Source organism: Pyrenophora tritici-repentis, chromosome 2, assembly GCF_003171515.1.
Source record: "Pyrenophora tritici-repentis strain M4 chromosome 2, whole genome shotgun sequence".
NCBI classification, from domain to species: domain Eukaryota; kingdom Fungi; phylum Ascomycota; class Dothideomycetes; order Pleosporales; family Pleosporaceae; genus Pyrenophora; species Pyrenophora tritici-repentis.
The window spans coordinates 2,537,900-2,565,663 of record NC_089391.1 but is presented as its reverse complement, the minus strand read 5'-3'; the positions used below and the strand labels follow the sequence as shown (position 1 = coordinate 2,565,663).

At 52.5% G+C, this 27,764-nt stretch overlaps 16 protein-coding genes across 16 annotated transcripts; 9 read left to right on the top strand and 7 right to left on the bottom strand.

The window, feature by feature from the left end:
- Positions 1-116: 116 nt before the first annotated feature.
- PtrM4_064360 (ERV1, Mitochondrial sulfhydryl oxidase protein) lies at positions 117-800 on the bottom strand (the record flags this gene model as incomplete). The annotated part of the gene is made up of 3 exons (XM_001933145.2): positions 117-333; positions 392-520; positions 595-800. The coding sequence occupies 3 exons, from the start codon at positions 798-800 to the stop codon at positions 117-119; spliced, it is 552 nt and encodes a 183-aa protein (XP_001933180.1).
- A 492-nt stretch (positions 801-1,292) lies between these two features.
- PtrM4_064350 (IlvE, Branched-chain amino acid aminotransferase-4-amino-4-deoxychorismate lyase) lies at positions 1,293-2,665 on the top strand (the record flags this gene model as incomplete). The annotated part of the gene is made up of 4 exons (XM_001933144.2): positions 1,293-1,329; positions 1,395-1,427; positions 1,566-2,326; positions 2,375-2,665. 4 exons carry the CDS (start codon positions 1,293-1,295, stop codon positions 2,663-2,665), a joined length of 1,122 nt encoding a protein of 373 aa, XP_001933179.1.
- A 450-nt stretch (positions 2,666-3,115) lies between these two features.
- PtrM4_064340 (ULP1, Protease, Ulp1 family) lies at positions 3,116-4,157 on the bottom strand (the record flags this gene model as incomplete). Its single annotated transcript, XM_066105659.1, has 5 exons — positions 3,116-3,200; positions 3,255-3,823; positions 3,874-3,926; positions 4,007-4,021; positions 4,073-4,157. 5 exons carry the CDS (start codon positions 4,155-4,157, stop codon positions 3,116-3,118), a joined length of 807 nt encoding a protein of 268 aa, XP_065964286.1.
- A 518-nt stretch (positions 4,158-4,675) lies between these two features.
- Positions 4,676-6,867, bottom strand: PtrM4_064330 (Glyco-hydro-47 domain containing protein; the record flags this gene model as incomplete). Its single annotated transcript, XM_001933142.2, has 2 exons — positions 4,676-4,882; positions 4,948-6,867. 2 exons carry the CDS (start codon positions 6,865-6,867, stop codon positions 4,676-4,678), a joined length of 2,127 nt encoding a protein of 708 aa, XP_001933177.2.
- Positions 6,868-7,542: 675 nt separating this feature from the next.
- On the top strand, positions 7,543-8,598 carry PtrM4_064320 (Zn-dependent hydrolase beta-lactamase protein; the record flags this gene model as incomplete). The annotated part of the gene is made up of 1 exon (XM_001933141.2): positions 7,543-8,598. The coding sequence occupies one exon, from the start codon at positions 7,543-7,545 to the stop codon at positions 8,596-8,598; it is 1,056 nt and encodes a 351-aa protein (XP_001933176.1).
- Positions 8,599-8,864: 266 nt separating this feature from the next.
- On the bottom strand, positions 8,865-9,304 carry PtrM4_064310 (60S ribosomal eL38 domain-containing protein; the record flags this gene model as incomplete). The annotated part of the gene is made up of 3 exons (XM_001933140.2): positions 8,865-8,920; positions 8,980-9,108; positions 9,241-9,304. The coding sequence occupies 3 exons, from the start codon at positions 9,302-9,304 to the stop codon at positions 8,865-8,867; spliced, it is 249 nt and encodes an 82-aa protein (XP_001933175.2).
- Positions 9,305-9,650: 346 nt separating this feature from the next.
- On the top strand, positions 9,651-10,332 carry PtrM4_064300 (uncharacterized protein; the record flags this gene model as incomplete). The annotated part of the gene is made up of 4 exons (XM_066105658.1): positions 9,651-9,686; positions 9,773-9,866; positions 10,068-10,114; positions 10,234-10,332. 4 exons carry the CDS (start codon positions 9,651-9,653, stop codon positions 10,330-10,332), a joined length of 276 nt encoding a protein of 91 aa, XP_065964285.1.
- Positions 10,333-10,582: 250 nt separating this feature from the next.
- On the bottom strand, positions 10,583-10,975 carry PtrM4_064290 (uncharacterized protein; the record flags this gene model as incomplete). The annotated part of the gene is made up of 3 exons (XM_066105657.1): positions 10,583-10,696; positions 10,761-10,850; positions 10,913-10,975. 3 exons carry the CDS (start codon positions 10,973-10,975, stop codon positions 10,583-10,585), a joined length of 267 nt encoding a protein of 88 aa, XP_065964284.1.
- Positions 10,976-11,931: 956 nt separating this feature from the next.
- On the bottom strand, positions 11,932-13,205 carry PtrM4_064280 (uncharacterized protein; the record flags this gene model as incomplete). Its single annotated transcript, XM_001933139.1, has 2 exons — positions 11,932-12,972; positions 13,023-13,205. 2 exons carry the CDS (start codon positions 13,203-13,205, stop codon positions 11,932-11,934), a joined length of 1,224 nt encoding a protein of 407 aa, XP_001933174.1.
- A 1,228-nt stretch (positions 13,206-14,433) lies between these two features.
- PtrM4_064270 (uncharacterized protein) lies at positions 14,434-14,604 on the top strand (the record flags this gene model as incomplete). Its single annotated transcript, XM_001933138.2, has 2 exons — positions 14,434-14,446; positions 14,507-14,604. The coding sequence occupies 2 exons, from the start codon at positions 14,434-14,436 to the stop codon at positions 14,602-14,604; spliced, it is 111 nt and encodes a 36-aa protein (XP_001933173.2).
- A 529-nt stretch (positions 14,605-15,133) lies between these two features.
- PtrM4_064260 (LeuB, Isocitrate-isopropylmalate dehydrogenase) lies at positions 15,134-15,672 on the top strand (the record flags this gene model as incomplete). The annotated part of the gene is made up of 2 exons (XM_066105656.1): positions 15,134-15,537; positions 15,588-15,672. 2 exons carry the CDS (start codon positions 15,134-15,136, stop codon positions 15,670-15,672), a joined length of 489 nt encoding a protein of 162 aa, XP_065964283.1.
- Positions 15,673-15,971: 299 nt separating this feature from the next.
- On the bottom strand, positions 15,972-16,878 carry PtrM4_064250 (UbiE, Methylase involved in ubiquinone-menaquinone biosynthesis; the record flags this gene model as incomplete). The annotated part of the gene is made up of 2 exons (XM_001933137.1): positions 15,972-16,791; positions 16,856-16,878. 2 exons carry the CDS (start codon positions 16,876-16,878, stop codon positions 15,972-15,974), a joined length of 843 nt encoding a protein of 280 aa, XP_001933172.1.
- A 281-nt stretch (positions 16,879-17,159) lies between these two features.
- Positions 17,160-18,589, top strand: PtrM4_064240 (Erv26 multi-domain protein; the record flags this gene model as incomplete). Its single annotated transcript, XM_066105655.1, has 5 exons — positions 17,160-17,229; positions 17,303-17,536; positions 17,592-18,017; positions 18,103-18,407; positions 18,467-18,589. 5 exons carry the CDS (start codon positions 17,160-17,162, stop codon positions 18,587-18,589), a joined length of 1,158 nt encoding a protein of 385 aa, XP_065964282.1.
- Positions 18,590-19,690: 1,101 nt separating this feature from the next.
- On the top strand, positions 19,691-23,472 carry PtrM4_064230 (DUF1421 multi-domain protein; the record flags this gene model as incomplete). Its single annotated transcript, XM_066105654.1, has 4 exons — positions 19,691-21,091; positions 21,254-22,230; positions 22,278-22,884; positions 22,933-23,472. 4 exons carry the CDS (start codon positions 19,691-19,693, stop codon positions 23,470-23,472), a joined length of 3,525 nt encoding a protein of 1,174 aa, XP_065964281.1.
- A 321-nt stretch (positions 23,473-23,793) lies between these two features.
- PtrM4_064220 (uncharacterized protein) lies at positions 23,794-24,680 on the top strand (the record flags this gene model as incomplete). Its single annotated transcript, XM_001933135.2, has 2 exons — positions 23,794-24,197; positions 24,251-24,680. The coding sequence occupies 2 exons, from the start codon at positions 23,794-23,796 to the stop codon at positions 24,678-24,680; spliced, it is 834 nt and encodes a 277-aa protein (XP_001933170.2).
- A 1,269-nt stretch (positions 24,681-25,949) lies between these two features.
- Positions 25,950-27,251, top strand: PtrM4_064210 (14-3-3 multi-domain protein; the record flags this gene model as incomplete). Its single annotated transcript, XM_066105653.1, has 8 exons — positions 25,950-25,961; positions 26,073-26,080; positions 26,134-26,180; positions 26,236-26,255; positions 26,313-26,324; positions 26,407-26,681; positions 26,732-26,819; positions 26,877-27,251. 8 exons carry the CDS (start codon positions 25,950-25,952, stop codon positions 27,249-27,251), a joined length of 837 nt encoding a protein of 278 aa, XP_065964280.1.
- Positions 27,252-27,764: the final 513 nt, after the last annotated feature.

Genomic DNA, 27,764 nt, shown 5'->3' with positions numbered 1-27,764 from the left:
TGACGACAAAGGAACACAAGGACACATATCAAATGGACTACGACCTAGGTCTCACCCGGGCCTAATAGCTTTGCCTGATGATCTGTTCTTTGGTGCCTCGTGGCCTTAACCCTCGCTCATGTATCTTTGTCTTTGCTCGACTTTGTACTCTCCTCATCGCCACAGCCACAGTCATAAACGTCACCGAGACCTTCGCAGTTGAATTCTGGCTTCTTCAGCCGTTTGTTGACGACGTTATGTACAAAGCAACCCCACATTGCTGCCGCTGTCCGTGATGAGACTTGAGGAGGATACTTTGCGAGTACTTGTCCAAAGTGCTCTGCGCACTCTCCGCTGTAGCAAATTTCAGCTTGCGCATGACTTTATTGGGCCTGGGTAGAATAAGACATACCAAGGGTACAGGCGTTGAAACAAGTGTACATATGACCGGAGTGCTTCTTGCTCGTCTTCGGTAGGCTTCTCGGGGAAGCGAGCGAACGTTGTGTGGAGCACTTTCCATGCTGCGCGACCGAGTTCTGCCCTGAAGTTTGCGTGTCAGCTGTGCCTCATGTGGTACATATGAGCCGTTTGCGCATAGGATTATCGTAAACCTACTTGGCCGTCGCGTTTGCCAGCTTTGGCGCAATCGCATGTCCCTTGAGAAGAGCTTGGCTAGGGTGGCCCACGCTTTGCCCGGTCGCCCTGTGTGATATATGTCCTGGCGTCACTTTGTATGGTCCTACGAGCACGAATGCGCAGATGGCGAACACAACAAGGGCAAGGACGGCGACACGCGCCTGTAGGCCGGCAATGCGAATCATGATGAGGTTAATATATTAGAGCACTGTGTTGAGATAGGGAGAAGTCTGATTTTATACGAGGATTCGACGAGTGTCATGACGGGTTGTGGGCTGTCAACTGAGAACGCAGTTACAGATGACACGCTTCTCACTCTAGATGCCTCAGGTTGTGCCAAGCATTGGGGCACTGGGAACATCACGTCTGAGTGGTCCCGCCCTGTCCGCTATGCGGGTTAAGCTGCAGGTACAGATGCGCGGGCAAAGCTAGATCAGATGCGGAAAATATTAACATGTCGATTTGGACGAGAATCCAAAAGCTGCACTCGAGCGCCTTTTGGTATATTGCAACGGCTGCGCAAGGATATTGCCGGCTGTACATGACCGATATCGCAGCTATCGCAGCAAAGATGCAGCTTAGTGAGCTTCAGAAAGTATTCATAACTTTGAACAACTTGCACGTTTGTTTGCACCAACACATCCCATTTGCAAACACCACAACTACCTACAGCAACCATGGCAGACTATCCTCCTCAACCAGTAGATACTATTGGTGCGTCAATTACCACTTGCGTGAAAGGAAAATTTGTCAAAACACGCACGCTAACATCCAGCCAGACTGGAGCAATGTAGGCTTCAAGATTCGAGAAGGTAAGGCATTTTGGTTTCTATCAGGAACCGAGTATATCTCATGCTGGTCCACGATGCAAATGAAGAGCAGCCCAAAATCACAGTCGCCTTGATACCCGGACCATACCACCTCATGTGACTCACCCTAACACCATACAGTCGCCGGCCATGTGGAATCCCACTATTCCGTCGAGACAGGGAAATGGACCGAGCCAGTCTTTGTCGAGGACCCCTTCCTGCGCATCCACGGTATGGCGCCAGGCCTAAACTACGGCATGCAATGCTACGAGGGCATGAAAGCATTCCGCGCTCCAGATAACACAATCAACATTTTCCGACCAACCAAGAACGCGGAGCGAATGCAACACTCGGCATCGTTCATCTCCATCCCTGAAGTACCAACCGACCACTTTCTCGCCTGCTGTAGCATGGCGGTAGGAATGAATGCGGCGTACGTCCCGCCCCATGAAACCGGCGCAGCCATGTACATCCGACCGCTGCTATTCGGTAGCTCGGCACAGCTTGGTCTCAACCCGCCACAAGAGTACACTTTTGTCGTTTACTGTATCCCGACGGGCGTCTACCATGGATCCAACCCTGTAGACGCTGTCGTCCTGGAGGATTTTGACCGCGCCGCTCCAGAGGGTACTGGGTCAGCAAAAGTTGGTGGCAACTATGCCCCCGTCTTACGGCACAGCGAGAAAGCATACAAGGCCGGGTATGGAATCACTCTGCACCTGGACAGCAAGACTAGGAGCGTTGTAGACGAGTTCTCGACATCAGCTTTTATCGGTGTCAAAAAGGACGGAGACAAGGTCAAGCTTGTTGCTTCCAGCAGCAAGAACGTTATTCAGAGTGTCACTGGAGACAGTGTGCTGAGAATTGCAGAATCACTTGGCTGGGAAGCCGAATCTCGAGAGGTAGTGTCTGAACTTGATTCGCACGTAGCATGATTCTAACATGTGTAGATTGCATATGACGAGCTCAAGTCGTTCGACGAGGTTCTGGCTGCAGGAACAGCAGCTGCCCTTGTTCCCATCAAGTCCATTACTATGCAGTCAAAGGGTGACAAGTTCACATACAAGGAAGCTGAACAAGAGCCGGGCCCAGTATGCAAGAAGCTCCTCACAACCCTCAAGGGTATCCAACAAGGCAAGATCGAAGACCAGAAGAAGTGGCTACACAAGGTCGAAAGACCAGCACAGTTTGGGAAGCATAATCAGGCGAACGGAGCCAACATAGTCGGTCAACTGCCGTGAAGCGAGCCGGATTAGACGTCGTACATGATGAGCAATATGTCGATTAATGTGGATACATATAAAAGACACGGACGTAAATAAATGGCCATTCCACGAGCTAGCGACTTGTCAGCACTGTCGCCATAACACGTGTTTCTCTTATCTAGGACTCTGATTGGACTTGAAGATGTAATGTGTACAAAATTATATTTCGAGTATGTACATGCATGAAACTGAACTCCGGTACCATGCATAATCAGCGAAACATGACTCATTCGATTTTGGTATTCTTTCCCATATCAAGTACCCTGGTGTCATCATGTCATGTAACATGGTCATAAGCATAGTGCTCTCTCTGGCACTCAAAGTCTTGTTCGCCAGTAGGTTTTCAGGCCATTATAGACAAATGGCGGTATCATGTTCCAAATCTCCAGTACGAAGGCGGCGGTCCTTGGTAAATCCAGGTTGCTCCTAACGCTCCTGTGATTGTTCGTCGCCTATACGCGGTGGGCTCTTCGAGTGTGCGGACGGATTCCTAAAGGGTGAGTGACTACGCCTGCACATTATTTAGTAACTCATCAATACCGCCACCATAATGAGAGAGACTTACGACGATCTTCGCTTTCCCTCGATGCGCCTATCCTCGATCACCTTGAGCATCGTCTTCCGACCATCCTTTGCATCGATATGCGCATCCCGCATGCTCATGCTAACCTTCTTGCTCGCATCTGCCCGCAGCAATCTCTTGAGCAGCAGATGGCGCATGAGTACGCAGACAAAGACGCCACAGTCACTCCCATTCTCCTGCTGCGGACTGTCCGCCATGGGTATGAACCTCAGCCTCTTTCCCAACAGCTGCTCGAGCTTCATGGTGGTGCTCCGTGCCTCCCGGTCGTTGCACCCTGCCATGGAGCTGTAGTGGAAGGAAACGCCATCGATGATGGAGACGAGTAAGAGGGACCAGTGCGATCCGCCCTCGGCTTGCGCGTCCGAGTTGTCGTTTATGGGGAGAAAGATGTGGGTGGTACGGCTGAAGTTGGGGAGTGCCTCCTTGACGGCGAGAGGGTCAGCAGACTGCCGGAGCATGTAGGCCATAGAGGGACGGAGGAGGACGATGGAGGCCTTGGGGAAGTTTGTGAGTTCTTCGCGCTCAAGATATTCTTGCCAGAATGCGATGGCCTATGGCTCTGTATCAGTCTGGTGTATGTGCAGAGACGGAATATACAAACATTGTCCGTCAGCCAGTCATTTGACTTGATACTATCCAGGTCGCCTCGCGTCACTGCAGCCGTCAGTTCTGCTGTACTCGCAGTCGCAAGCGCGAGTTGGGCGCAATGCGAGGAACAGGTGACGCATACACACCCCTCACATCATAGTCTACTTGCATGTCAGTTCTCTGCTCTCGCAGCCTTGTCATTCACTACTCACAAGAAAGATAGGGCTCGTCCGGGCTAGGGTCGCCGAGACGCCTCATCCCAGCTTTTTCGATCATCCTCGAGAAGGAGCCAGGCATGCTTGTAGCCGTTGGCGCTGTAGACTTACCGAAGGATTCCGTGGCGCGGCTGCGGTGGATGTTTTGTGCGAGGCCGAAGCGACAAATCAACGTTGCAAGCCTCGGGGCGTTTGCAGACAAGGCGCGGGGAGAGGGGTTGGCTAGGAATGGGATATCTGCCTTCTTTGTTGCACCGTGTGTTGCGTGCGCCAAAAGCCCCGTCACGGTCACTTTGTCTGCCGGTGAAATGCAGGGATGACGTACTAGTCTGCTTTGTGTGGGGTTTGTCGATAAGCGGTCTGGCCAAAGGACTTTATGATCTTTTGGTGGGTTCTGCGGGGCGCTTCTTGTGCGCAGTGCGAACGCATCATGCTCCCGAGGATATCTACATTTTCAAGAGGGTGAATAGATATTAATATATTTAGTCTCAACTGTCTAATGGATGCTGAAATTCACTATCCAACAAACGCCACTGATGCACCGACTCCTCCCCATGCTGAACGCATGCCATATGATCCACTGCCTTCTACCAAGGTCGTCTATTTCGTCTTCTTGGCCTCCTCGGCTTTCTTGGGCACGAGAGTGCCCTTTTCGTCGCGCGGAATGCGCTCCCACCCAGTCTTGAAGCGCTTCTTGCTAGCGTCAAAGCGGGGGAAGGGATGAGCCTCTGTGTTGAGAACAATTTGGTCCAGTGGGAGAAGGTCGTTTGGACTGAAGAGAAGGTACATATATTTCAGCGTCTCGGCCTAGTTCGTACGTTAGTTGCATTCTACATGATGCTTCCCAGCATCAATTGAAAGAGAGGACTTACAAGCCAGAAGCTTTCCATGTTATCCCTCGTCGGCGGGGGGACCTTCGTCACGTCGCCCACGCTAGAGAAGCCACCGTTGTCCTCCACAATGGTGTGTTTGACAAATGCTTCAAACATATCCCAGCCCCACTCGCGGTAAATGTCATCACCAGTGATACGCCACATGTACAGCAAGCTCTCAACTGTCTCCGGTCGCTGGAGGTTATGTGCGTCCGCAGGCTTGATGATAAAGTCACTCTTCCAGCCCTCGCCTTCAGGCACATCAGTGTCGAGTTCAGATTTCGACGCTAGGATCTCTGTACGGTACATCTTAGGTGGATCGTCAAGTTCAAAGTGGGCGATCTCGGGGGCAAGACCGGTGGCGGTGACCTTGTACATGCCCATGCACGTCTTGGTAAGTTCACGTGCAAGTGTAATATCTTCTTCTTGTTCCTTGCCCCATGTAGGGAGCTTGCGTGCTTCGGCGAGGGTGGCGCCGCCAGTAGTTGCTAGGGCTATGGTACCGGGGAGGAAGCAGACGAGATGATCCATTTTTGGGAACAGTTTACCCTCTATGCCGCTTGGCAGCTCCGCCAGGACGGTGAAGTGGCTGTGCTTTGTGTAGGTAAGGAGGTGCTTCTTTGCGCCGTTCAGCGACTCCTTCCACATGTCCAGATATACAGGCTCCTGTTTGTTGGTCTGGAGATACTGCTTAGGGAGGTATTCGTAGTAGCTATCTCCACGACTACCCCATCGGATCTCGCTGCCGCGGAAAGTGCCCTTGTCTGCGTAGATGAAGATGGGAAGAAGACCGTCTTTTGCGCCGTTGTTGTCGACGACCTGCATTACTTTCTCCGCTACCTCCCAGTAGTGGGCTTCGCCGGTCAAGAAAGCTAGATATTTCATCTCGAGTTGGAGAGTAGTTGCTTCGGCCGTGGAAGACGCACCGCCGTCGGCGTGCGAGGCTTCGCCTTTGGCGTCTCTCAGAACGACACTGGCCCAGGGTACACCGGAAGGTGACTCGTATGCGCCCATGAGGCGATCGGCGAGATCAGTGGCTTTTTCTAGGAATAGATCTTCGTCATTCGAATTCGCTGGTTTCAGGCCGGGGAGGGTATCCTGCAGGTAATGTGCGGACAGCAGACCGCCGAGCATGCGAATCGTGGTTTCGAACGTGTTGACGTCCTGCTTCTTGTCGTAGTCGAGACTCGTCGATATCCATTCGCGCGCGTGGTTGATTTCCTTTGTGCAGTTCATGATCATGAGAGTGTCGAGCGCATCCACGATAATCCAACCCAAGCCATTGGGCTCAGCCATGTACCGTCCTTTTTTGGAAACAGGGTGGTATTCGTCGTAGCCCCAGCCATGCTCCTCGTATGCGTTCCAACTCAGCAAAAAGGCATCCTTGACTGCTTCTCTCCGCTTGTCCCAGTCTATCTTCTTCTTTTTCTTCCCAGTAACGCTTCCGCCCATGTTTGATGCCAAGCTCTTGCCCTTGTCCTTTTCTTCTGCTATGACGCTTGTCCCTTCACTCGACCATCCAAACCAATACAAGAGGCCCAGTATGACCAACGCTACCAACCCCATCCCCCTCTTGCTCCTCATGAAGCCTCTCCTCCCCCTCGCCCCACCATAACCGTACACCTTGCCTGAAGGCTTATCTTTGTACATTGGCAAGCCCTTCTCGTTTCCGGGGATTTTGCTCCAAACATTATCCTCAAACTTGCGTTGCGCGCTCTCGAAATTGGGTACGTTGCGTGGGATGGCGAAGGACATGTCGGAGTCCTGGATCGCCTGTCTCGTGGCTTCGACTGCCTGCCTGGTCGATTGGACGGCTTGGAAGGCGGTCTTGTTTGCGGCGTTCTGAAGTATACCGAAGGCGGTGGGTGTCTTGAACGATGCTTTGCCGCGGAGGTTGAATGGATCGCGTGTCGAGTTCATTGGACTCTGCGACGCGTACTTGTAGGCGGCAAACAATGGGGAACAGAGCGAATGGCATTCACTCTTGCGGATAAATTTGTTCAAACATCCTGCCCTACGCCCTCAATGGCTCCAACAATACAGAGTTCAGGCCGTACCCTTATTCTGACTCGCCAGGTGTTCATTGCTCCCTTTCCCATGTAGACAGCTTGGCCTGACAGGGGTCCTGCACCTTGCGCTGTCAGCCATGGACCTAACTAGCTTAACGGGAAAGCTTCACCCTCACAGCCTTCCTGCGCAGCCCTCTCACACATCACTCCAAGCCTGGGTTACGCGTACTACACAGTCAAAGCCTCCTTCTCCAAACAAACACGTATCCACTGAAGATGGAAAATAGATACAATAGAAGTGCAGCTGCTGCACAATTTCTTAGAAGCTCTCAAGCAGTTTCTTCCTATGATCACCACATACCCTGCAGCATTGCTAGCATTACCGCGTCCTGTCGTCATTGCAGTTTACAAGTTACGTGATGGCGTTCTACACCAAGGATGAATGGCGCTTCCTTGTCTTTGCTCTCTTTTCCTGTTTCCCTTTACACCGTTGTTTCCGTCTGGCGACATCACCTACGAAGAATACTGCCAATATTCCGACATCCAAGTCGCAAGAGCTTCCACAGAAGGAATGTCATCCACAAGCATGAAGCGCCTCCAAATCACCACAAATAGTTCTGGCCCGCCCACAAAGCTCGATACTACCGTACCTGCCTCTCTACCCGACGCCAAAGAGACCAAGATCCACCCCCAAAATGCTCCAGATGCATCCACAAACGCCTCCCTCTTCTTCGTCGGGACTGCTACCACGATTCTAGAATGGGAAGGTCTTCGCATTCTCACAGACCCAAACTTCCTGCATGCCGGCGATCACGTGCATCTAGGACCAGGCGTCAATGCGACTCGCCAGACAAATCCAGCCATTGATTTGGAGGACCTGCCGAGAATCGATGTCATCTTGTTATCGCATTACCACGAGGATCACTTTGATCGAGAAGTTGAGGAGAAGCTGTCAAAGGGACTTCCCATCATCACTACGCCGCATGCCAAAGAATGCCTTACAGCCAAGGGCGACGAGTCCTTCAAGAACGTACACGCACTTGACTTCTGGAACAGCTTGATCATGGACGTATCGCGATCTGACAGCGCACAGGGCACAGGTCCAAAGCCGAGCATCAGAGTCACAGGTATGCCTGGAAAGCATGTACCCCCTGGGCCGCTCAATGTTGCGAATGAGATCCTGCACGCTGTTCCGCCTACCAATGGTTGGATGCTCGAACTCGGATACTCTGATGCTTCCTCCAGCAACGGTAGCGACTTCGAGAACGGATATCGTATCTACATTTCAGGAGATACACTAATGGTAGATGAACTAAAAGAGATTCCCGAGCGGTACAAGGGCCAGAACATCGACCTGATGCTGATCCACCTTGGAGGCACTACGATTCCGGGGCCCAAGATGCCATTGCTGATGGTCACGATGGATGCCGACCAGGGCGTCCAACTGATGCAGCTCATCAATCCTGATCTGACCATCCCAATCCACTATGATGACTACGATGTCTTCATGAGTCCGTTGGATAACTTCAAGAAGGCAGTACATGCAGCAGGCCTAGATAGCAAGGTTGTATATCTGGATCGAAAGGACCAGTACAAGTTCAATGTCAAGCAAGGTCAGAAGCCGAAGCAATCGCTGTATTAGCACCCGTAACGCTATGGATTCGGTAGTTATTTAGCAATCATAACCACATCATCCACTGGACTGCGTCAAGAAACGTGCATGAAACTCGGAATGAAGTTTTGACTTTTTTCATTCCTAGGTAACCCAACGTAACGTGGTTCCGTAATGCCATAACAAAGGTTATCCGTTGTGACGCCGTCCGCCCATGCTTTCATGCTTCGTGCGCAGAGCCCGTCGAGTTGATCCGCACACTCCCGTCCTCAGTTTCTCATGCAATGTCGATCCGTTTATGCAGTGCGCTTGCCCTTGGGGTTCTTCTTGCCGACGTCGGAGATGGTGAGACCTGAGTTTGATTAGACTCCGAACTGAAATAAGTGTACATATTTTATAGGTAATGCGTACCCGGGGGAAGACTCTGCTTGAGCTTCTCGGCCTTGTCGGTGTCCTTAAGGACGAGGGTGTAGACGTTTGTTGAGCATCGAACCTTGAACTTGATGTTGTTGACCTTCTTGTTCTTCTTTATGCGGGCGGCTGGGATGTTGTCAGTCTACTTCTCTCACTTGCATCATGTCCCAAGTAGTCGCAGATGGCTCTACCATCGCAATGCGCATCTTCTCTTTCTGCGACCGCACCCTCTCGCCCATGCAGATTTGGTAGACGTACACTTGGCATCCTTGCGCCTGCAGATCTCGATGAACTGCTTGATGTCGGAAACTTCGGAAGGCATCTTGACGGTAATGTGTTGACGAGTCGTTGGAAAGATCGTGAAGTTCGAGTTCGCGGGACGACTAGCTGGGCAGCAAATTGTTGTGGAGAGAGACTCTCGCTTGGGTGCACGGGCCGCCAAGGGGCTGAGTGCAGGCGTTGCCGCATCAGGCTTGGTGGGATGACGACGTGTGTGGCGTCCGCGCGGTCGGAAGGCGATAGACTTGCATGTGCCAGAGTGCTGCCTACCTACAATAAGTAGCAACAACTTTCTCATATATATTTTTATCGACACTCTCCACAGCGGCTCTTGCCAACACTCCACTTCTTTCGCCCTCGATTTACCATCATCGCCCTCAATCTTCAGCATGCCGACCCCAATTGATCGTGCGGTGCAACAACGTGTAGGTTATTCATGGCTCTCCTGGCGTCTACTTTACATAGTGGGCCTTCTTCACTTTTTTATATTTGGCTGTTGACAAGATTCCAGGGCCCTTTCTTCGCCTTCGCCGCTGTCGTTGCCGGCGTCGCAGTTTGGAGTATCTGGGGTCAGGATATGTTTCCTAGTCAAGATCCCACCGGTGGTATGTCATTCAATCATATATTGCATTAGTTTTTACCCTTCAATATTCTACGAAGGGACAACAGGTAGCTCTCGTTCTCTTGTATCCAGGATCATTCATTGTTTCAATAGACAAACAAACAGATATTGACGCTGGATATGAAGCTTTAATTCGTTTCCAACAAGTACTTCTCTTAGTATGGCTTTACTGACAATCTTTCAGACCCAGAGACATGGACCCACGAACAATGTACCACCTGGCTCAAGCACGTAAGTCTTCCAAACTGGATCTAGCCATGGCTACTTTACTCTGCCATGAATTGTTCGCACCAGAAAAACGTTGCATTTCACGTGTTTATCTCCATTTCCAATATTCTGACCTTTCACAGAGAAACCTACATCCGTCCCCACTCTCAACAACTGCTGAGTTACTCGAGCGAATCAAGGCAAACATGAGGATATCCAGAGAACAGACACCGGGTCAGTGAGCTCATACCGCTACCACCAAACCTCAAGGTATCTTCCTCGTAATCACTAAAATCGCTATATTTGTTGCATATTATGTACGGATAATTTGTTCAATTATGAATAGTGATGTCGATGCTTAACAGCAGATTTTCACAACGCAGTATTGTTGTAACAGCAATACAATAAAGCAGTCAAGGTGCTATCCCAACACTTTGTACTCTGTAAGCGACAGCATTTTTTAGGTGGGCCCATGACAACATCCCATGAAATTTAATCATAATCTCTCAAGTAACAATTGGCGTAATATTGCTGGAACCCACTCCGATCGTCGTGGACAACAGCACTTTGGGCACACTCGTCGCCAGATTCGAGACATGCGCTGTACTAAGTAGATACGAAGGTCAGTTTTGTAGGCACTTGAAGCGATAACACGGTTTGTGCAACGTACCTGGGAACAGTCCTGGCATAGAGTAGGTAGATTACTTTCCACGTTGAATGAGCAGCAAATGCCACTGCTAAAGCTAGAGCTGAAGCATGTCTATAGACAGCCAGCGTATTAGTGATTTAAGATCAGAGATTGGAAAGTTGGGTGGGAAATACCAAATGAGCAAAAGCGCATACGCCTAAGTTAAGTATGAGGATAGCAGTTCGTAGGGTGAACATGGCGATATTTTTGAGTAATTGGTCCAAGTGGTGGATGTGTTCAAGGATGATGGCGGATGCACAAAACAAAACTAGAGCTGGAAAACCCAGTTTATATAGGATGTGCCACAACAAGCCCAGTCATCGTCGTTGAGTCACCCGATGCTCATTCTCCCCAACACAACCGCCCAACAATTCTTCTCCCTTCAATCAAACATAGAATTGATGGTTCAAACCAATCATTCCGAGGTGTTGCTTCTTCGGATCCATTCCCCTACATCATTAGCATCATCCAGGGTAAACCCCTACGAACCAAGAAAATAGAGTATTACGATGTTGGTCAATCGCCATTTAGAGGTTCAAAGAGGCTGTAAGAGATGACCATAGCAATTATGTGTGTGCGTGACAGTAACATTGCGCGCTTGACGGAAACCTACTAAAATATATCGAATACAGCGGTTGGCTTTGGTCAACTAATTAACCTTTTTCGATATCGTCTCGGGCTTTCAATACCTAGGTACAGTTGTGTCTAGCTGTGGTATAGTCATGCTGTGACAGCGTTGGTTCATGACGAATTGTTACTCTGTGGAAATCGACACGTAATCAAATATCATGAATAGTTCATGGACGATTACGTATGGGTGAAGATTAGCCGGCGCAGGGATTAAGATCATGTTTGAGTACCTAGATGTTGAAAATGGCCAAGGCAAGACGGTAGATAAGGGTTAACGAGTAGGAGAAGAGGTTGCACGCTGGACACTCACGCCATCTTCTCCCCTAATTTCATGGACTTTTGGAACTACTCAGAAGTCCTCCCTATACGCCAATAGATCGAGAGCTCAGCCACACCCGTAGTTGCCCACATGGGCAAACCTAGTTCCGTTCGCAAATTTGACTGCCCCCTAAATGCTCCAAACCCCTATTGTTGAGACGCCGTGGCACCGCAAAACACTTTTGACATTTCCTTGGTACCTCCATCAAATTTCACCGTCAGCCTGCTTGAACTTTTGAAGAACTTCGACACTAGCTTTATAGTGCTCCACCTCCTCGGTGTATGCGCCTTCCTCCTTGAGAACATCATTGTTCAACCGTTCCAGCTCTGCCACCATACGCTCCTTGTATGCCGTAATCTGTTCATCGATCTTTGATTGCTCCTTGGCCTGGCTGTCGCGCATTTCTTTGACCTTGTCAAGCTTTTTCTGCAGTTCTGACAGCTGATGCTCCACTGAGTATGTTTTAGGAGCTACAGAATGAGCCTCTGTAGCCATCTTCGTCCGTTTCGGATCGGGGTTGGCCTCATTTGTGGGCGATGTAGGTCGTTTGGAAGGCACATTAGGTTTTGTTTGAGCGCTCTTGACCGGATGAGGTGTAGCAGGAATCATTGGCGAGTTTGTTTGTGATGGTATGACTACATCGGTCTTCTGGGGCTTTCCGCCAAGCATGAGCGGGGGGAGGGTGTCGAGTACCAGGGTATGGGCTTTGATATCGGCTTTATCGGCCGGATCAAAGGTCAACTGGAGCTTTTGCTGTTCAATCTCCTCACGGGTGCGATAGTGGAAGCGGAATATGGCCCATGGCTCAGTCCCTGGGCGCCTCGAATGGAGCCTGCGCTGCTCGCGCTGGGCTTCCTGCGGTTGTAGCACACGGCAATTCTTCTCGGGAATCATTCGTAAGCTTGGAGCGATGAGCTTGTAGTTGACTGCAGCTTTGTCCTTTTCCTTGGTGTCGTCATTGTAGGTGCAGATACCCTCAATAGTATGGTAATCATCTAATTGTCGGATAATATGGAGCTGTAGTTCGATCGTTCCAATACTCTCTGGAGCGTCGCTTTGAGTTGATTCAATACCCTGCAGTTGGCTAGCAGTGATGACCGTATCTAAAACGCCTTTGTCGGTCGCATACAGAAATTTTCCAAACTCCAGCTTCTTCTGTTTCTGTTTGCTGACTGCTTTGCCCATATAGGGGTACGTCTTGCGGAGTGTGCCGTCTATGAGTACGTCATGTGTGATAGCCAAAGTCTAACATATTGTTCAACGGCGCTATGTAGGCTCATACGAAAGGTACTTACTGTTCCTGAGAACCAGGTCCGGATTCTAAGTTTTTCGCCCTCATCGATGGGGATGTAGCAGCCTATTGCTTTGCCATTGTTGGGGGCAACGTACTGCCCGTACTCCTTCAGTTCAACGAGCTTGCCTTCGATATAGACGTGCGCTGAGGCTTCGCGATCAGAGTTTTGCTCGACTACCTTCATGTCAACGGCGTAAGAAGTTAATGCCTACAGGCAAGGTAGGTAAGGCCGGAAGAAAGGGACAAGGGGGAAAGGTTCAAGGTAGTGTGGATGATGAAGGTAAGTGAGGTAGCTGGGAAGTATGAGTACAGCATGTGTAGTTTTAGTGAAGGGGCGTGTCACGATTGGCAAGGTCTTCGTGAATCTTCTCGGTTCGAGGATGCTGCAAAGCTGGTATGATGCTGGAGTTCGGATGCCTGGCGGATGCAAGTAGTGGCTATGAAGCCCAACCGTTATGAAGTATGAAGCATGAAGGACGGTGATGTTTGGTGATGATGAGTAGTGAAGTGTAAGAAGAATGGAAGAAGACGAGAGAAGACCGTCTTATGTATCAGAAGATGGCTGAACTGCAAGGTAAGATGAGATGAGTGAGATGTAGGTAAAGGTGGTATATCTCGAGTCCGGCAGATGTGATAGGTGCCGGTGAAGGTATTTTGGGCGACTGCACTCTGCTATGTCTTTGCCATGACTACCACCTGGCAAAAGAATAGCGAGCTGTGGCGAATACAAGAGGCGTTTACTGTAATATGGGCTCTTCGACGAGAGCATGTATCCATCATAGGTATAAATAAGGGATAGCATACAATCGACTATGGACAGTCGTGGCAGGTCAGGGTGAGAAGACTGTAACATTTGAGACATGCATAATCTATATCTTTTGGCATTTAGATGTTTGGCCTTGCAGGCCTTCCGACGCACATTGTCCGTCTACTGTTGTTTTTCATGATGAAGGCTGGATCACACTGTCACATGCAAGCGATGATGCGTCGTGGTAATGATTTGCAAGGGTTGCGAAACCAGGGCAACAACAACTCAGGCTGGACGAGACCCGAGGTCAGTCCACGAAGAAGACGTGCTAGCCTGGGCCGGAGGTAATAGAGAGAGCGAGCCGCGGCGGAAGGTCGGATGGGGTCGTTCGCCAAGCGCGGTTTCTTCCTTCGGTTCGGAAGGACCAGGCCAGGTGCTTTTTCGGCGAGCGGCAGCTTCAGCTTGTTTCTCTCTACCTCAAATCCCTCACCACCAGCCCCACGCCGCAACTACACGATGCTGTCGAGGACCTCCCAAAGAACGGCGCAGGTATGATGACGTCTCTACCCTTGCAATTGGGGTTTGCGCGGGACATGCGAGTGCTAATGCGCCCATATAGACGCTCCTGCGGGGCGCGAAGCCTGCCTCACGATGGGCGCCCGCCATGGCCACACGATGTACGAAGACCACCTAACATGTATGGAGATGGAGTCATGCAGGGTCTAACTTGGCGACAGCAATGGCCACGGTCGGCCAGGACATCTTCAAGCCCACAAAGTTCGGCGGCAAATACACAGTTACTCTGATTCCTGGTATGCGCGATAGCCGCCTCTGATAGACGACTATGATATTGAACATGCGCAGGTGACGGTATCGGTGCTGAGGTGTCCGAGTCGGTCAAGGAGATCTTCAAGGCGGACAATGTTCCCATTGAGTGGGAGCAGGTCGACGTCTCCGGTGTTGACTCTGGCAACGTCCACTCCGAGGAACTCCTCCGCGAATCTATTGCGTCGCTCAAGCGCAACAAGCTCGGTCTCAAGGGTATCCTACACACTCCCGTCGAGCGATCCGGTCACCGTTCCTTCAACGTCGCCCTCCGTCAAGAGCTCGACATCTACGCCTCAATCGTTCTGTTGAAGAACATCCCCGGCTACGAGACGCGCCACAAGGACATCGACTTCTGCATCATCCGTGAGAACACCGAGGGTGAATACTCTGGTCTCGAGCACCAGTCGGTCAGCGGCGTCGTTGAGTCGCTCAAGATCATCACGCGCGAGAAGTCGGAGCGTATCGCCAAGTTCGCCTTTGCCTTTGCGCTTGCCAACAACCGCAAGAAGGTTACCTGCATCCACAAGGCCAACATCATGAAGCTTGCCGATGGGCTGTTCCGCAACACGGTCAAGAGGGTCGGTGAGGACTACCCCACCCTTGAGACCAACGACATGATCGTCGACAACGCCTCTATGCAGTGTGTCTCCAGGCCCCAGCAATTCGATGTCATGGTCATGCCCAACTTGTACGGAGGTATCCTGTCCAACATTGGTGCTGGTCTCGTTGGAGGACCTGGCATCGTCCCCGGTTGCAACATGGGCCGCAACGTTGCCGTTTTCGAGCCTGGATGCCGTCACGTCGGTCTTGACATCAAGGGCAAGGACCAGGCCAACCCCACTGCTCTGATCCTCTCCGCTGCCATGATGCTGCGACACATTGGTCTTGATGACCACGCCAACCGCATCTCGCAGTCCGTCTACAAGGTCATCGCTGAAGGGTAAGTGCTAGCAGTATCACGATACGGAAATTCAACTGACACGGTTACAGCACCGCCCGCACACGCGACATGGGAGGCAACACCACCACCCACGAGTTCACTCGCGCTGTTCTGAACCAGATGGAGAAGGCATAGTTTGATCATCAGGACTTTCATATTTGCTAAGCTTTGATCTAGCGCGGTAAAACCGTTCGAATATGGGGCTCGGCTTGATCTATGACAATAAGATATGTGTTACGGAGCAACAACTTACTTGACGACTGGATGCATTGAACCGTGTACAAGCACTAGCCGGAAGATCAATAGAGGTGTACTTGTAGATGGTATATAGCATGCTGCATGATTGAATTGACCATTGTTATACCCTCTTCCAAAAGCCAAACCAGAAACCAAAACTCCGTGCTATGCATAACATCGTCATGTCGTGGGTATATCTAAAACTGAATCCTCCTCTTGCGGCCCGTGTACTTGGAGGAAGCCTTGACAACCTTGCCTTGCCTCTCCATCTGCTCCTTTTTCTTCATGATGTACGCCTTGCTGCCTTTCCTCTCCTCGCCCCTCTTCATGCCTTTTGATTTCCTCCTAGCATCCTCGACATCCACACCCTCCATACCCCTCACCACGCCCGTAATGTCGCCGTCCAACGCTCCACCGCCGACGGTCAAAACGAGATAGGTCTTCGCGCTCTTGGTACCCATATCATCCTCTAGCAGACCTGCCCCGAAACCGGCTTTGATGGCCGCCTGGGCTACCATCTTCTTCTGCGCGTCGTTCTTTGGGTAGAACTGACACACAGCCCTGCCGCCTCTCTTCAAACTCGCATACAGTTGGTTGAAGAATCTCGACAGTCTACCCGCCGGGCTCTCCTCGCTTGTCTCGGCGTTACACAGCCACTGCACCGCACTTATACTAATGGCTGCATCGAAAGTTCCGGGTCTGAAGGGCACGCCTTGTCCCGCGTCCGCCAGCAGTAGGTCCCCCTCAACTTCTTTCTCCAGAGCCACGCCCAGCATTGATGCGCTGATGTCGAAGCCAACCCACACATGCGGGCCACCTGGAGTGCCTTGTTCTTGCGTCTGTGACAAGATTTCCCCAGAGAGGCCGGAGCCGCAGCCAATGTCGAGGATCAGGGAGGGAGAAGACAGGGCGAGGAGTGAGAGAGCGCGGTGGGTCATTGTCGATTGGATCTTTCGGATACGAGATGACGTCGTGTATTTCCGAGACTCGGAATCATTGTAGAAGAGATCGGGGGGTCTGTAGACGTTCTGTTAATCTTTTGCGCAAGTCAGGTCTCGGATGGTGGGAGTAAAAAGCGTACAGAATGTCTTCGGGGCGCGACATGATTGCAAATTAGGTTCTGAGCCCGAGTTCGATCGTGGATGAATTGGCTCCGGGTATGCGCAGACTATGCGATTGTGTATAGAGCAGCGGAGTAAGCGCATTCAATGCAAGTTGGTTGCTCAAGCCAAGAGTTGGACGACTTTTTGGTGTTCACCCCCACACTTTGGCGCGGGTCCACGGCTTTCTCCGCTAGCTTGATGCCACCTTGGACTGACCTCATAGTGTGGCGACCAGACTTCCAGATCTTCAACCCTTTACACCTCCCACAGGCACAACTCACCATGTGGATACTACCGCTTCTTGGTTATGTCGGAATCGTGCTCGGCTTTGCATTCTTGACGCTTGCGATAGGTATGCACCTGCCTGCCAGCGATAGACATGTTCCTCTATTGAAGACATGTAAAGGCTAATGTCTTGAAATTAGCTTCCGGCCTGTACTACTTGTCTGAACTCGTCGAAGAGCACACCGTGTTTGCAAAGAAACTGCTGTACCGTCTCATCTATGGCGTCGTGGCTATCCAGATTCTGCTCCTCTTCGTGGACAAGTTCCCAATTGGCCTGAGCGCTCTGAGTGTGGTGTCGCATGGCATCTACGCCCAGAACCTCAGACGCTTCCCAGTTGTCAAGCTTACCGACCCCTTGTTTTTGCTGTCTTGCGGTATGTTCCTCTGCGCACAATCATGCATCTATCCTAGTATTGACTCCCTCTCTAGCCCTCGTAATAGCAAACCACTACCTTTGGTTCCGCCACTTCAGCGCACCGCCTGCCCATTCCTACAACTCATATCCCTACAGCCGCGACTTTAATATTCCTACATTCACCGAGATTGCAGCTTTCTTCGGACTCTGCGTCTGGCTCGTACCTTTTGCCTTGTTCGTCTCCTTGTCCGCCGGCGAAAATGTTCTTCCCTCGATGGGCTCCGAGTATGCGACTGGGGATGGCAGCAGCTACATAATGCCCGGTAAAGCACCAGAATCTTTTGCCAGCGGTTCAGGCGTCGGCGTGGGAGGAGTCGGTGGTGGTATCGAGGGGAAGAGGCGGGCGAGGAGCGGGACGAACGCTGGTATGGCAAAGGCCGTGGTCACCGGTGTTCGAGAATGGGTGGGGGAAACAGGAGAGGTCATGGGGTTTTGGAAGGGTGAGAGGACGAGGCCCACGTTTTAAGAGCTGGTCTCTTATGGTTTATGAAAGTATGAGTAATGTAAGGATATTTCACAATCCAGCGCGTTGCCGAGATCCTGAGAGCAGCCTACGTTCGACTTGCGCCGTTTGTACGCTGTTAGTACCTTGGGATGCAGCTCGTATGTGCAAAGACGAGGATGGAGCATTGCAACAACTCGTCGTGGCCGCAGTCCTCATTCAAGAGACCAAATTCTGGAAAGAAGTTGCTCGCAAGGCATTCACGGACAGTGTTCAGGGCCCCGAGTACGATGGCTTTCGCAATACCTACAACATAAGCATGCAAGAGAATCAAGACCTGCTCATGGTTGGTGAAGCCGCTAAGCAGTTGGCTGCGGCGCGACAGCAGGTGATGGATCAGCATAAGAAGGCGAGGTCTGCGATGGATGGTTAAGACAAAAGCAATAGGCTTCTCAGCACTGGTCGGCCAAGGAGAACTTGATGAAGGCGCGGACGATGCAGAAGACCCATTTCAAGAAGAAACACGAGCCGAGGTCAACCGCCAAGGTCATGGACATGGAACTGAACTAGAAATTCAGGATATGGCTTGGTGGCACAAAGCAGCTTCTTCATGTATATAAGAATATTACAAGGAATTGGTGAACATTGCCCACCCTAATGAGGGTCACCGAATATAGCCGCTGTTGAAAAATGGTGCAATCTCAGTGCTCTACGCTTGATGTATGCTCCAAGTGACTAGAAGAAGGATAGAATGTATCAAGCAGACATTACAGTAGTTGCCTGGCGGAAGGGCATGAATATAACAATATCTCGTTAGGGCTTGTGCTTGTGTAGCATCAATGTGTTGTCAAAGATTTCCACTTGGATTTGTCTTGTACTAGACGAAGGACACGCTTGGCTGATTCCAAAACTGGAACGTCTACATATAGTGTTGACGGCTGTGTCGAGCTTAGAAGGCGCCATCAGACCAATGCGGAGCTAAGGCGTGGGCGGAAGTTGATCGGGCCGTGGCGGGGATGCACGATTGTGGTTTTGCGGCCCGCGATACACTGCTGACTGCACTCTTTTGACAAAGTCAGCCCACACCAGCCACAGGCAGTCTCGACCAGGCGGCGCACGATTCGCTGCATCACATGCGTAGTGTGTGCCACTCAGGTACGAAAAGCTGCTTGCATGCGCCCGCCAAGTGTGACCAGCGGTCGCCATTTCGGCCGCAGCGCGTAAATGCTCGTCACGGCCAATCACATGCTGTAGGCCGTCTTGAGCCCGGGAGGTTTGTATAGGCAGACCCGCAGCAGCCCAACTTGCAGCTTGCAGGAGGGCCATGGAAAGACAGGCTACGTAAGTCAGCAGTGTCGCGTAGGATCAGGCAGGACAGAAGGGGCGCATTTGCCGTCATGCCCATCTCCTTGGTGTAGGCCATATAAGCCTGACGGTCCTGAAGCTGCGCATGTCCCCTTGATGCACCTCACCCGTGTCGCAGCGTCATCTTGAGCCACAGCCACTACCCCACCAGCAGCAGCAGCAGCAGCAACTTCTCTACATTGCGCCCACGGCTCCCTGCGCACATCGACCGACATTACGCCCGTAACCAGCAGAGTAACTTGGGCCTGTCATCGCCGGCGATCCAGGGACTACAATTTCTAGTCAGCCAGAATCGCATACTCGGCCATGGACGGGAGGAAGCAGGGACGTCCGGAGGAGGAGCTCTTCTTGCGATACGATAACCCAGACACGCCCACGATTCCCACAGTCGGGCCTCTGAGGATACAAAAGGGTCGCGATGGCAAGAGTCCCCCTCCGCGAACAGACTCGGCCGGCAGTTCGAGCCAGCCAGCCTTCTCGCGCCCGCCGCCCATGCCCTCGTTCCCCGCACCGCCCACGAGCCCCCCAAATGCTCCCCTCCCATACCCCGATACAGACCGGCCACCCAACGCGCAGCCTATCCTAGGCACCGGTAGATTTACGCCCCTCAGCGAAAGGGAGCGACGCGCGAAGAATGCCACACCTCCTGAATCCAGCCAAGGGCAGAGGCGAAGTTCGAATGCGACAGGGCCGAGTCCCACTTCGCCCAGCCAGCGCGCTCGCTTCGATGCGAACGACCCCAACAGGCCGACGATAAGTGGTTACGGCGCTAGGAACCCGGATGGCTCAGTGCAACCGTCGAGGCTGGCAGAGCGGAGAGGAACAGCACCCAAGCCCCTCCCAGACTCGCCGGGGCCAGAGACGCCAGACAAAGAAGGCCTGTTCCAGAAGGCGCCGCAGCGGAAAGGCAGCGCAGATGTCGCCGCGAACCCATATCCCGAGTACCACCAGCAGTACTTTCCCCCTCCCGCTGCGAACCCCGTAGTATACACAGGCCCTAAACAAGATGAGCCGGTACTCAAAGTGCCCACCCCTGTAGGTGTCAATCGTCTCAGCTCCACAGCCTCAACGTCGACAGTGAGGGCGCAGCGGGGTTCTCCCCCACCTCCCGAGACGCCCATCATTCCTCCGTCTGGTGGTGGCATCGAAGCACGCTTTGCAGCGGCTGGCATTGCAGGCACCTCAACCCTCACAAATCTCCAGGCGCAAAGCGTTCAAAACGCCGCAGCTGCTCAGCGAAACCAGATCTATGCCAACCAGCAGCCCCGTCCAGGCCTCACAACACCACAGCCGAGCCAGCAACAGCCAGCGAGGAGACCATGGACACCTACAGAGCAACCAGGAGGCAATCCACATGGCCCGCCAGCAGTGTACCAGGGCATGGATCAAGTGCCTCCCTCGAGCACCCCTCCTCAAGGCCCTCTTCCGCAAGCACCAAACACGCGCTTCTCACCTCCTCCCACAAATGCCAACGTGCCACCAGAACACCCACTGAATCATGAGATGGGACGGATGAACCTGAACGAGGAACCACCACCAGCCTACTCAAGCATAACAACACCGCCAACAGGCCAAGCCCATAGCTATCCCAACGACAAGGGACAGCAGCCAGCTGCTCAGGGAGCCATGTTCCCTGATCCCAACCAGGGCCATCCTGCCTTCGCAAACGACGTGCGCCAGCAAGCCGGGCCATCACAACCTGCTGCGGTAGTGGCACCAACACCTACACAGAACCAATTCCCCCCACAGATACAGACAACCCAGCCAGCACATACGCCAAGTCCAGCTCCAGCGCCGGGACCAGGACCAGCCTCTCCACCACCACTACCCGAAGGCTGGATAGCCCATCTTGACCCCAGCTCTGGACAGTACTACTACATCCATCTCCCCACACAGTCTACCCAATGGGAGTTCCCCAAGGGGCCTACACCCCTAAACCTCAATGAGCCCATGTCGCCGACAGGCACCTTCGTAGGTGGTCCTTTGGCGTCCCCCTCGTTCGGCAAGGCCCCTATTGCATCACCTGGCTTCGCTCCCCAGACCGCCACATATCCTGGAGACTTTGGCATGGCTCCGCTAGCAACGCCAACTACTACAGGCTTTACTGGGCCGCCTCCACTTGCTGGTGTTGATCAGTACAAAGTTGCGCCTACCAATGGTGTATACTTTGGGCCATATCTCAGATACACCAACATGGACATTGAACGAGGCTTATGGCTAGGATCCATTCTTCTCATCACAAACACTCCTCATCCACCCACAATTCACATTCATCAGAGTGCAGACTTGTCACCAAACCCACGACAATTAAAAGCCAATCCCATCTATACCCACCAAACATGGATCTTCTACAGATACGACATTGATTTAAGGATGGAGGAGGAACATGCTGCCAAGTGGACCTATGCCATCACCTCACATCTCGGCTGCACTCGATTTGAGTTCCTGGTTGCAGGACGAAACGAGACTAGTTGGCGGTTCATTGCTCATTCTGGCAATGACTTCGCGCTGAATGTGAATGCGAACGAACGAGCCAAACTCGGTGGCGTGGGTCTGATGTGGAAAGATATCTTACAGAAGAACGCCGAATGCGGTGGCTTCCACGTCCAGCTGGGTTTGGGCGGCCAGATTTATGCCGACCGGCTGTGGAAAGAACTTCCGCTTCTCAAGCAATGGACAGCAACAAGCGGCAAGGATGTCCGGAAGAATGCTCCTTGGACCGCAAAGCACGAGGAAGATGTCTGCCACGCATATTTTCACTACTACACCAGCCACTTTGATCAACCGCACCTGAGAGAGGCATTCGCACAAATTCCCCACATCCTTGCTCTTGATGACCATGACATGTAAGCCTCTAGTTCCCTCCAAACTACATAGTACTGACGGCGGTTAGATTTGATGGGTTTGGGTCGTATCCTGAGTACATGCAGTTTTCGAATATGTTTAGGAATATCGGAAGACTGGGTATCGAGATGTATCTGCTCTTTCAGCATCACACAACGCTCGAGATTCTTCGGAATGTCAACAACGATATGGACCTCTTCACAATTACCGGTACAGGCTGGCACTTTATCAAGTATCTAGGTCCTTGCGTCACAGTTGTTGGCCCCGATTGTCGCTCTGAGCGTAATCCGCATCAAGTCATGGCAGGCCCAACATATCAGGGTATCTTCCCAAAGGTGGCAACATTACCACCGAGCGTTCAACATTGCATCTGGATGGTACCCGTTCCCATTGTGTACCCTCGTCTCGAGTCGGTCGAGCACTTTGCTCATTCCATGGCTACAGGCAAGAAAGCTGTTACCGGTACTTTCAATATGTTAGGAAAGGTAACAGCCGGCGTCGCTGGCGTTGTAGGGGCGAAGAGCGTCGTTGGTGATGGCTTCAACTCGGTCAAGAAAGCTATCGGTAAGTCTGGTTTGATGAGTGGGGTCTTGAGTCCTTTCGGAGAGATTGATTTGCTGGACGAGTTGCGAGATCAGTGGACGCACGATTCAAAGGTTAGTGCGATTCAAACAGTTTTTGAACGACATATTAATGTAACACAGGACCTTGAGCGGACCTACCTGATCCGAACACTACAAGGCATTGCTCACAACAAGTCATTACGAATGACGTTCTTCTCTGGCGCTGTCGACTGTTGTGGTGCAGGACTGGTGCACGACCCGTCAAGGCCACAGGATCACAAGACCATGTACCAGATCATATCCGCTTCAGTTGTGAACGGACCACCTGGTAACTACGTTTTGCGACTACTACACAACAACCGGGCGCTCTATGTACCACAAAACGGACATCGCAGCAACAACCAGCCTTCCGACACGAAAGAAGATATGATGGAGATTTTCACCCAAGACGTCAACGGGCAGCCGCGGGAGTACAAGAGACTCATGGGCCGGAGGAATTATGTCGCCTGTGTGATATACGACCCAGAGATTGTGAATGGCAATTTCGGCCAAGCAGTGCCGGGACAGGGAAGTGGAAAGCTGAGTCTGGCGGTTGACTTTATGGTGCAGAATGATGGCGGCTACGCTGCGCCAATGAAGTATGGACCAGTCATCATCCCGAGTCTGGAGTATGGCAGATAGAAGAGTGATAGATTTGTGTTTTGGGGGGGTTGCATAGCAAGCGTTGTTTATGCTTTCAGGATTGTATGTTTAGGTGAAGCCTCTTCGGGTGACGACAAGCAATGAAGATATCATTACAAAGCTTTGTATGCAGTATTGTAAACAAAGGTCGGGTTGTGCTTACGGTTTACGGCTTACGTAGGTGCCCGTTTGTTTCCGAGCCCGTGGAATGGTTTTCCGAAATCGGCAAATGACATGTGCAGTCGCTTGGCTGGCTACCTGCGGCTTTGAATTTCTCCAAGGTGAGAAAGGCCAATAACCAGTAACGACACTCACTACACAATGGCAGCTCCGTCAATGCAAGCGACAGCGATACCGCGATTTCTTCTGCCCCAGCTTTCCTGGTCCGCGAGAGCTTCGCAGCCAGTAGCGTTTGGCGCAATAGAAGCCAGGCGACACTTGCATAGGTCGTACCCTACCTCCGAGCATCGCACCGTACTTCCGAAAGCCTCGCCGTCCCAAGCCCAAGCAGCACCAACAAGACAATGGCGGCAACCTTCACGAACATGTGTATCTGCGTATGCCCCGGCCTTGGGACTTGGGCGCAACTTCAGCGCAACTGCGCGACAGCCCAAGGACCACCATTTTGACACGCTGAAGTTTGTGCAGCGGTTGCAAGAGGAGGGCTTTACCGAGGAGCAAGCAGAAGGCATGATGAGGGTTCTCAGTGATGTAATTGAGGAGAGGTCAGTCTACCATGTACAGCAGCAATTCAACGTGTGGCAACTGACATGTCTAGCATACAAAACCTCACGCGCACTATGGTCCTGCGTGAAGACCAGGAGAAGGCCACGTACACGCAGAAAGTCGACTTTGCCAAACTCCGCTCCGAACTGATGACGGCCGACTCGACAGAATCCAGCCTGACACGCGCATCGCACGAGCGCCTTACCAACGAGCTTGCGAAACTGAACTCGCGGTTGAGGGATGAGATACAGCGGACACAAGCGTCTGTCAGGCTAGATCTCAACCTGGAAAAGGGACGCATCAGGGAGGAGGCAAATGTGCAGGAGCTCAAGTTGAAGGAGACGGACACACGCATTGAGCAAGAGACGGCGCAGCTGAGGGAGAGATTAGAGGCCGTCAAGTTCTCGACGCTGCAGTGGCTAATGGGTGTGTGTACGGGTACTGCGGCGCTGATGTTGGGTGTCTGGAGATTGTTGATGTGAATTGCAACCGACTTGGCTGATGCCAGACATGAATCGCTTCAGGAGACTATGAAGGTCGACATGTCCCTGCGCCGCACCACGCATGTGCGACAGCGGCCGTCAATGCCGCTGGCAGGACATGAGATAGCAAACTGGCAGATGGCGCGGGTTTTAGATAGGACTTGATATCGAGGCGTGCATATGCAGCATGTGGAAACGATGCTGTTCGGATATGCTTTGCAGTGCACCCGCGCTGTCCTGACACGCGGGCAAATGGTCCGCATGCCGTATGAGATTTAGGGAACAAGATGATGTCATTCAGTCAACCCTACGGCTCTGCAAACAGGTACGACGCTCGACATACGACATGTGGAATTAGCAAATACCGAGATTGCTTATTCTTGAATCTCGGCTATGCCTTCTGTGCAGTATACATGGCCAGCTTTCATAGCGTTACGAGACAGGAGATGAGATGGGCGAAAAGGGGGTAGAGGTTCAAGCGACACAAGGCCTCGACGTCAAGGCATACAGCGTGGTACATTGTCCGGGAGGGGTGGCGCGAATCATGGCACTGAGTGTGGCTCCACGCAACAGCTTCCGTCCAAGTTTTCTAGCTGTTTCCAAGGTGCACTGATTGGCCCCCACCCCGACATGGGACGGCAGTCGAGGAGTCAGCCTCTGGCCATGGGCCGCGCTTCAGACCGTGACTGGTGTGACAGGCTGAAGTCGAGGTCACCAGCAAGGAGCATAACACGGACATGTGGTGAATAGCATAGATTGTGAATGAGGCTTCGGGGACGCTGTCAACAGTCGTGTTGGATGGGGGCAGCTAGGTAGACCCTGAGTCCGCTCACGTGCCCTCCTGAGCATGTACCCGTACCCCTCACTGCCACCTGCCAGCCGCCAGCCAGAAGGTGTGAGACGGGCTTCAACGTCCAGAGATGAGGGTAGTAGTGAGCACTTGGGAGCAGTGGTGAGGGCTTGCACGGACACTCGCCGCCCAAGGCACCAGCTGCGGGCGTGCAAACGGGCAGGCGACGGCGTGAATAGCTGGCCAGGCGCCAATTGGGGGAAGGCGTAATCGACAGAGTGGTGTTGTTCGTTTGAAAAACGGCCGTGCGTACTCTTAGGGCAGACGCTCGCTTCCTCAAAACAACTTCGATCCTCTTCTGTTCATTGATCCACACAAACACCTCAACAACTCCGTCCACTGTCTATCCTTCCGTACGCATCTGCAATCCACCCCACCGTCCACCGACATCCACAACACACATCAACTCAACCATCACAATGGCGACTGAGGTACGTGCTGCTTTATCTGCCCCATTCCCCCCGCTGTTGTCCCCCGGCGGCATGCCCCTCTGAGCCCCGATCAACTGCATGCAACATAGGCTAACATGACACCCCAAACAGCGTGAGAGGTATGGCACATGTGCTTGCTATAGCACCCTGCGGTCCATTGACAGAGTAACAGCAAGACTTTCCTCGCCCGGCTGTGCGAACAGGCTGAGCGCTACGATGGTAAGTCCCGCGCACCCTCAGCTTCGCACGCGCCTGCTAACAGCTGTGTTTGCAGAAATGGTCACGTACATGAAGGTCAGTTGGATTCCGCCAGTCGCATTTGTTCGAGCTCACGTACTGACTATGTTGTAGGAAGTTGCCAAGGTATGACCGACTGCATCCGCCCCTATGCGAGCAGGCGCCCGCAGCAGCAGGCTCCCATCAGACACGTACTGACACATGGCAGGTCGCCGGTGAACTCACTGTTGACGAGCGCAACCTTCTGTCCGTCGCCTACAAGAACGTTGTCGGAACCCGACGCGCGTCATGGCGCATCATCTCGTCGATCGAGCAGAAGGAGGAGTCCAAGGGCTCTGAGAAGCACGTTGGCACCATCCGTGACTACCGCCAGAAGATCGAGACGGAGCTCGAGCAGGTCTGCCAGGATGTCCTCAACGTGCTCGACGACTCTCTCATTCCCAAGGCTGAGTCCGGCGAGTCCAAGGTCTTCTACCACAAGATGTGCGTATACGCAGCCCCTTTCAATGTCAACAGGGCTAACAGCGTCACAGGAAGGGAGACTACCACCGCTACCTTGCCGAGTTCGCCTCTGGTGAGAAGCGCAAGGTCGCTGCGACAGCCGCACACGAGGCCTACAAGGTATGACGCAATCACTGCATAGTGCCAAAACAACAGCCTGCTAACCCTGCCAACCAGACGGCCACCGATGTCGCCCAGACCGAGCTCACACCCACCCACCCCATCCGTCTCGGCCTTGCCCTGAACTTCTCGGTCTTCTACTACGAGATCTTGAACTCGCCCGACCGTGCTTGCCACCTTGCCAAGCAGGCCTTCGACGACGCCATTGCTGAGCTCGACTCTCTGTCCGAAGAGTCCTACCGCGACAGCACCCTCATCATGCAGCTCCTTCGTGACAACCTTACCCTCTGGACGTCATCGGACGGCAACGAGGGCGAGGCTGCCGCCGCCGACGCACCCAAGGACGAGACCAAAGCCACCGAGGACGCACCGGCTGCATCTGAGCCCAAGCCTGAGGAGACACCCGCTGCCGCCCCTGCCCCCGCCGCTTAAGCGCACTCTCCCTCTCTCGACCTTGTGTATCCTCAGCCGTCGTCATCTGTTTTCGAATAGACGAAGGGGGCCGGCAACGAGCGTCCTACGGAGTTGTACGTGTTTCGTGTGATTTCAAAAATTGGCTTTGGCAGCAAGCGGTTCGGTACGGTCGAATTCCCCATGACTGAATGTATTTCCCTTTCCTCTATCACCAGCGCTGTCACATCGAGCACGCAGTGTGCTGAGGTCGCGTGTCAAACACGGCCGCAGCGCTTCCGGGCCCCCTTGCGAGGTTCGGGCTGCTAGCGGCGAGATAAGGCTGCACTCGGTTCCTCAGAAGCTACCCTCAATTACCCCATGTTTTCGTTTTGGCAGCACCTAAACATCTCGATCCTATGGCGGACAGAGATGTTTGACGTCCTCTTGGTGACCTCTGATGCAGGACATCTCTTCCGATGGCCCATGGAGTAGTACGAAAGGCTCCAGTGGGCTTAATGTCAGCACACTGCACTCTTAGCTAGTCAAAGGAAT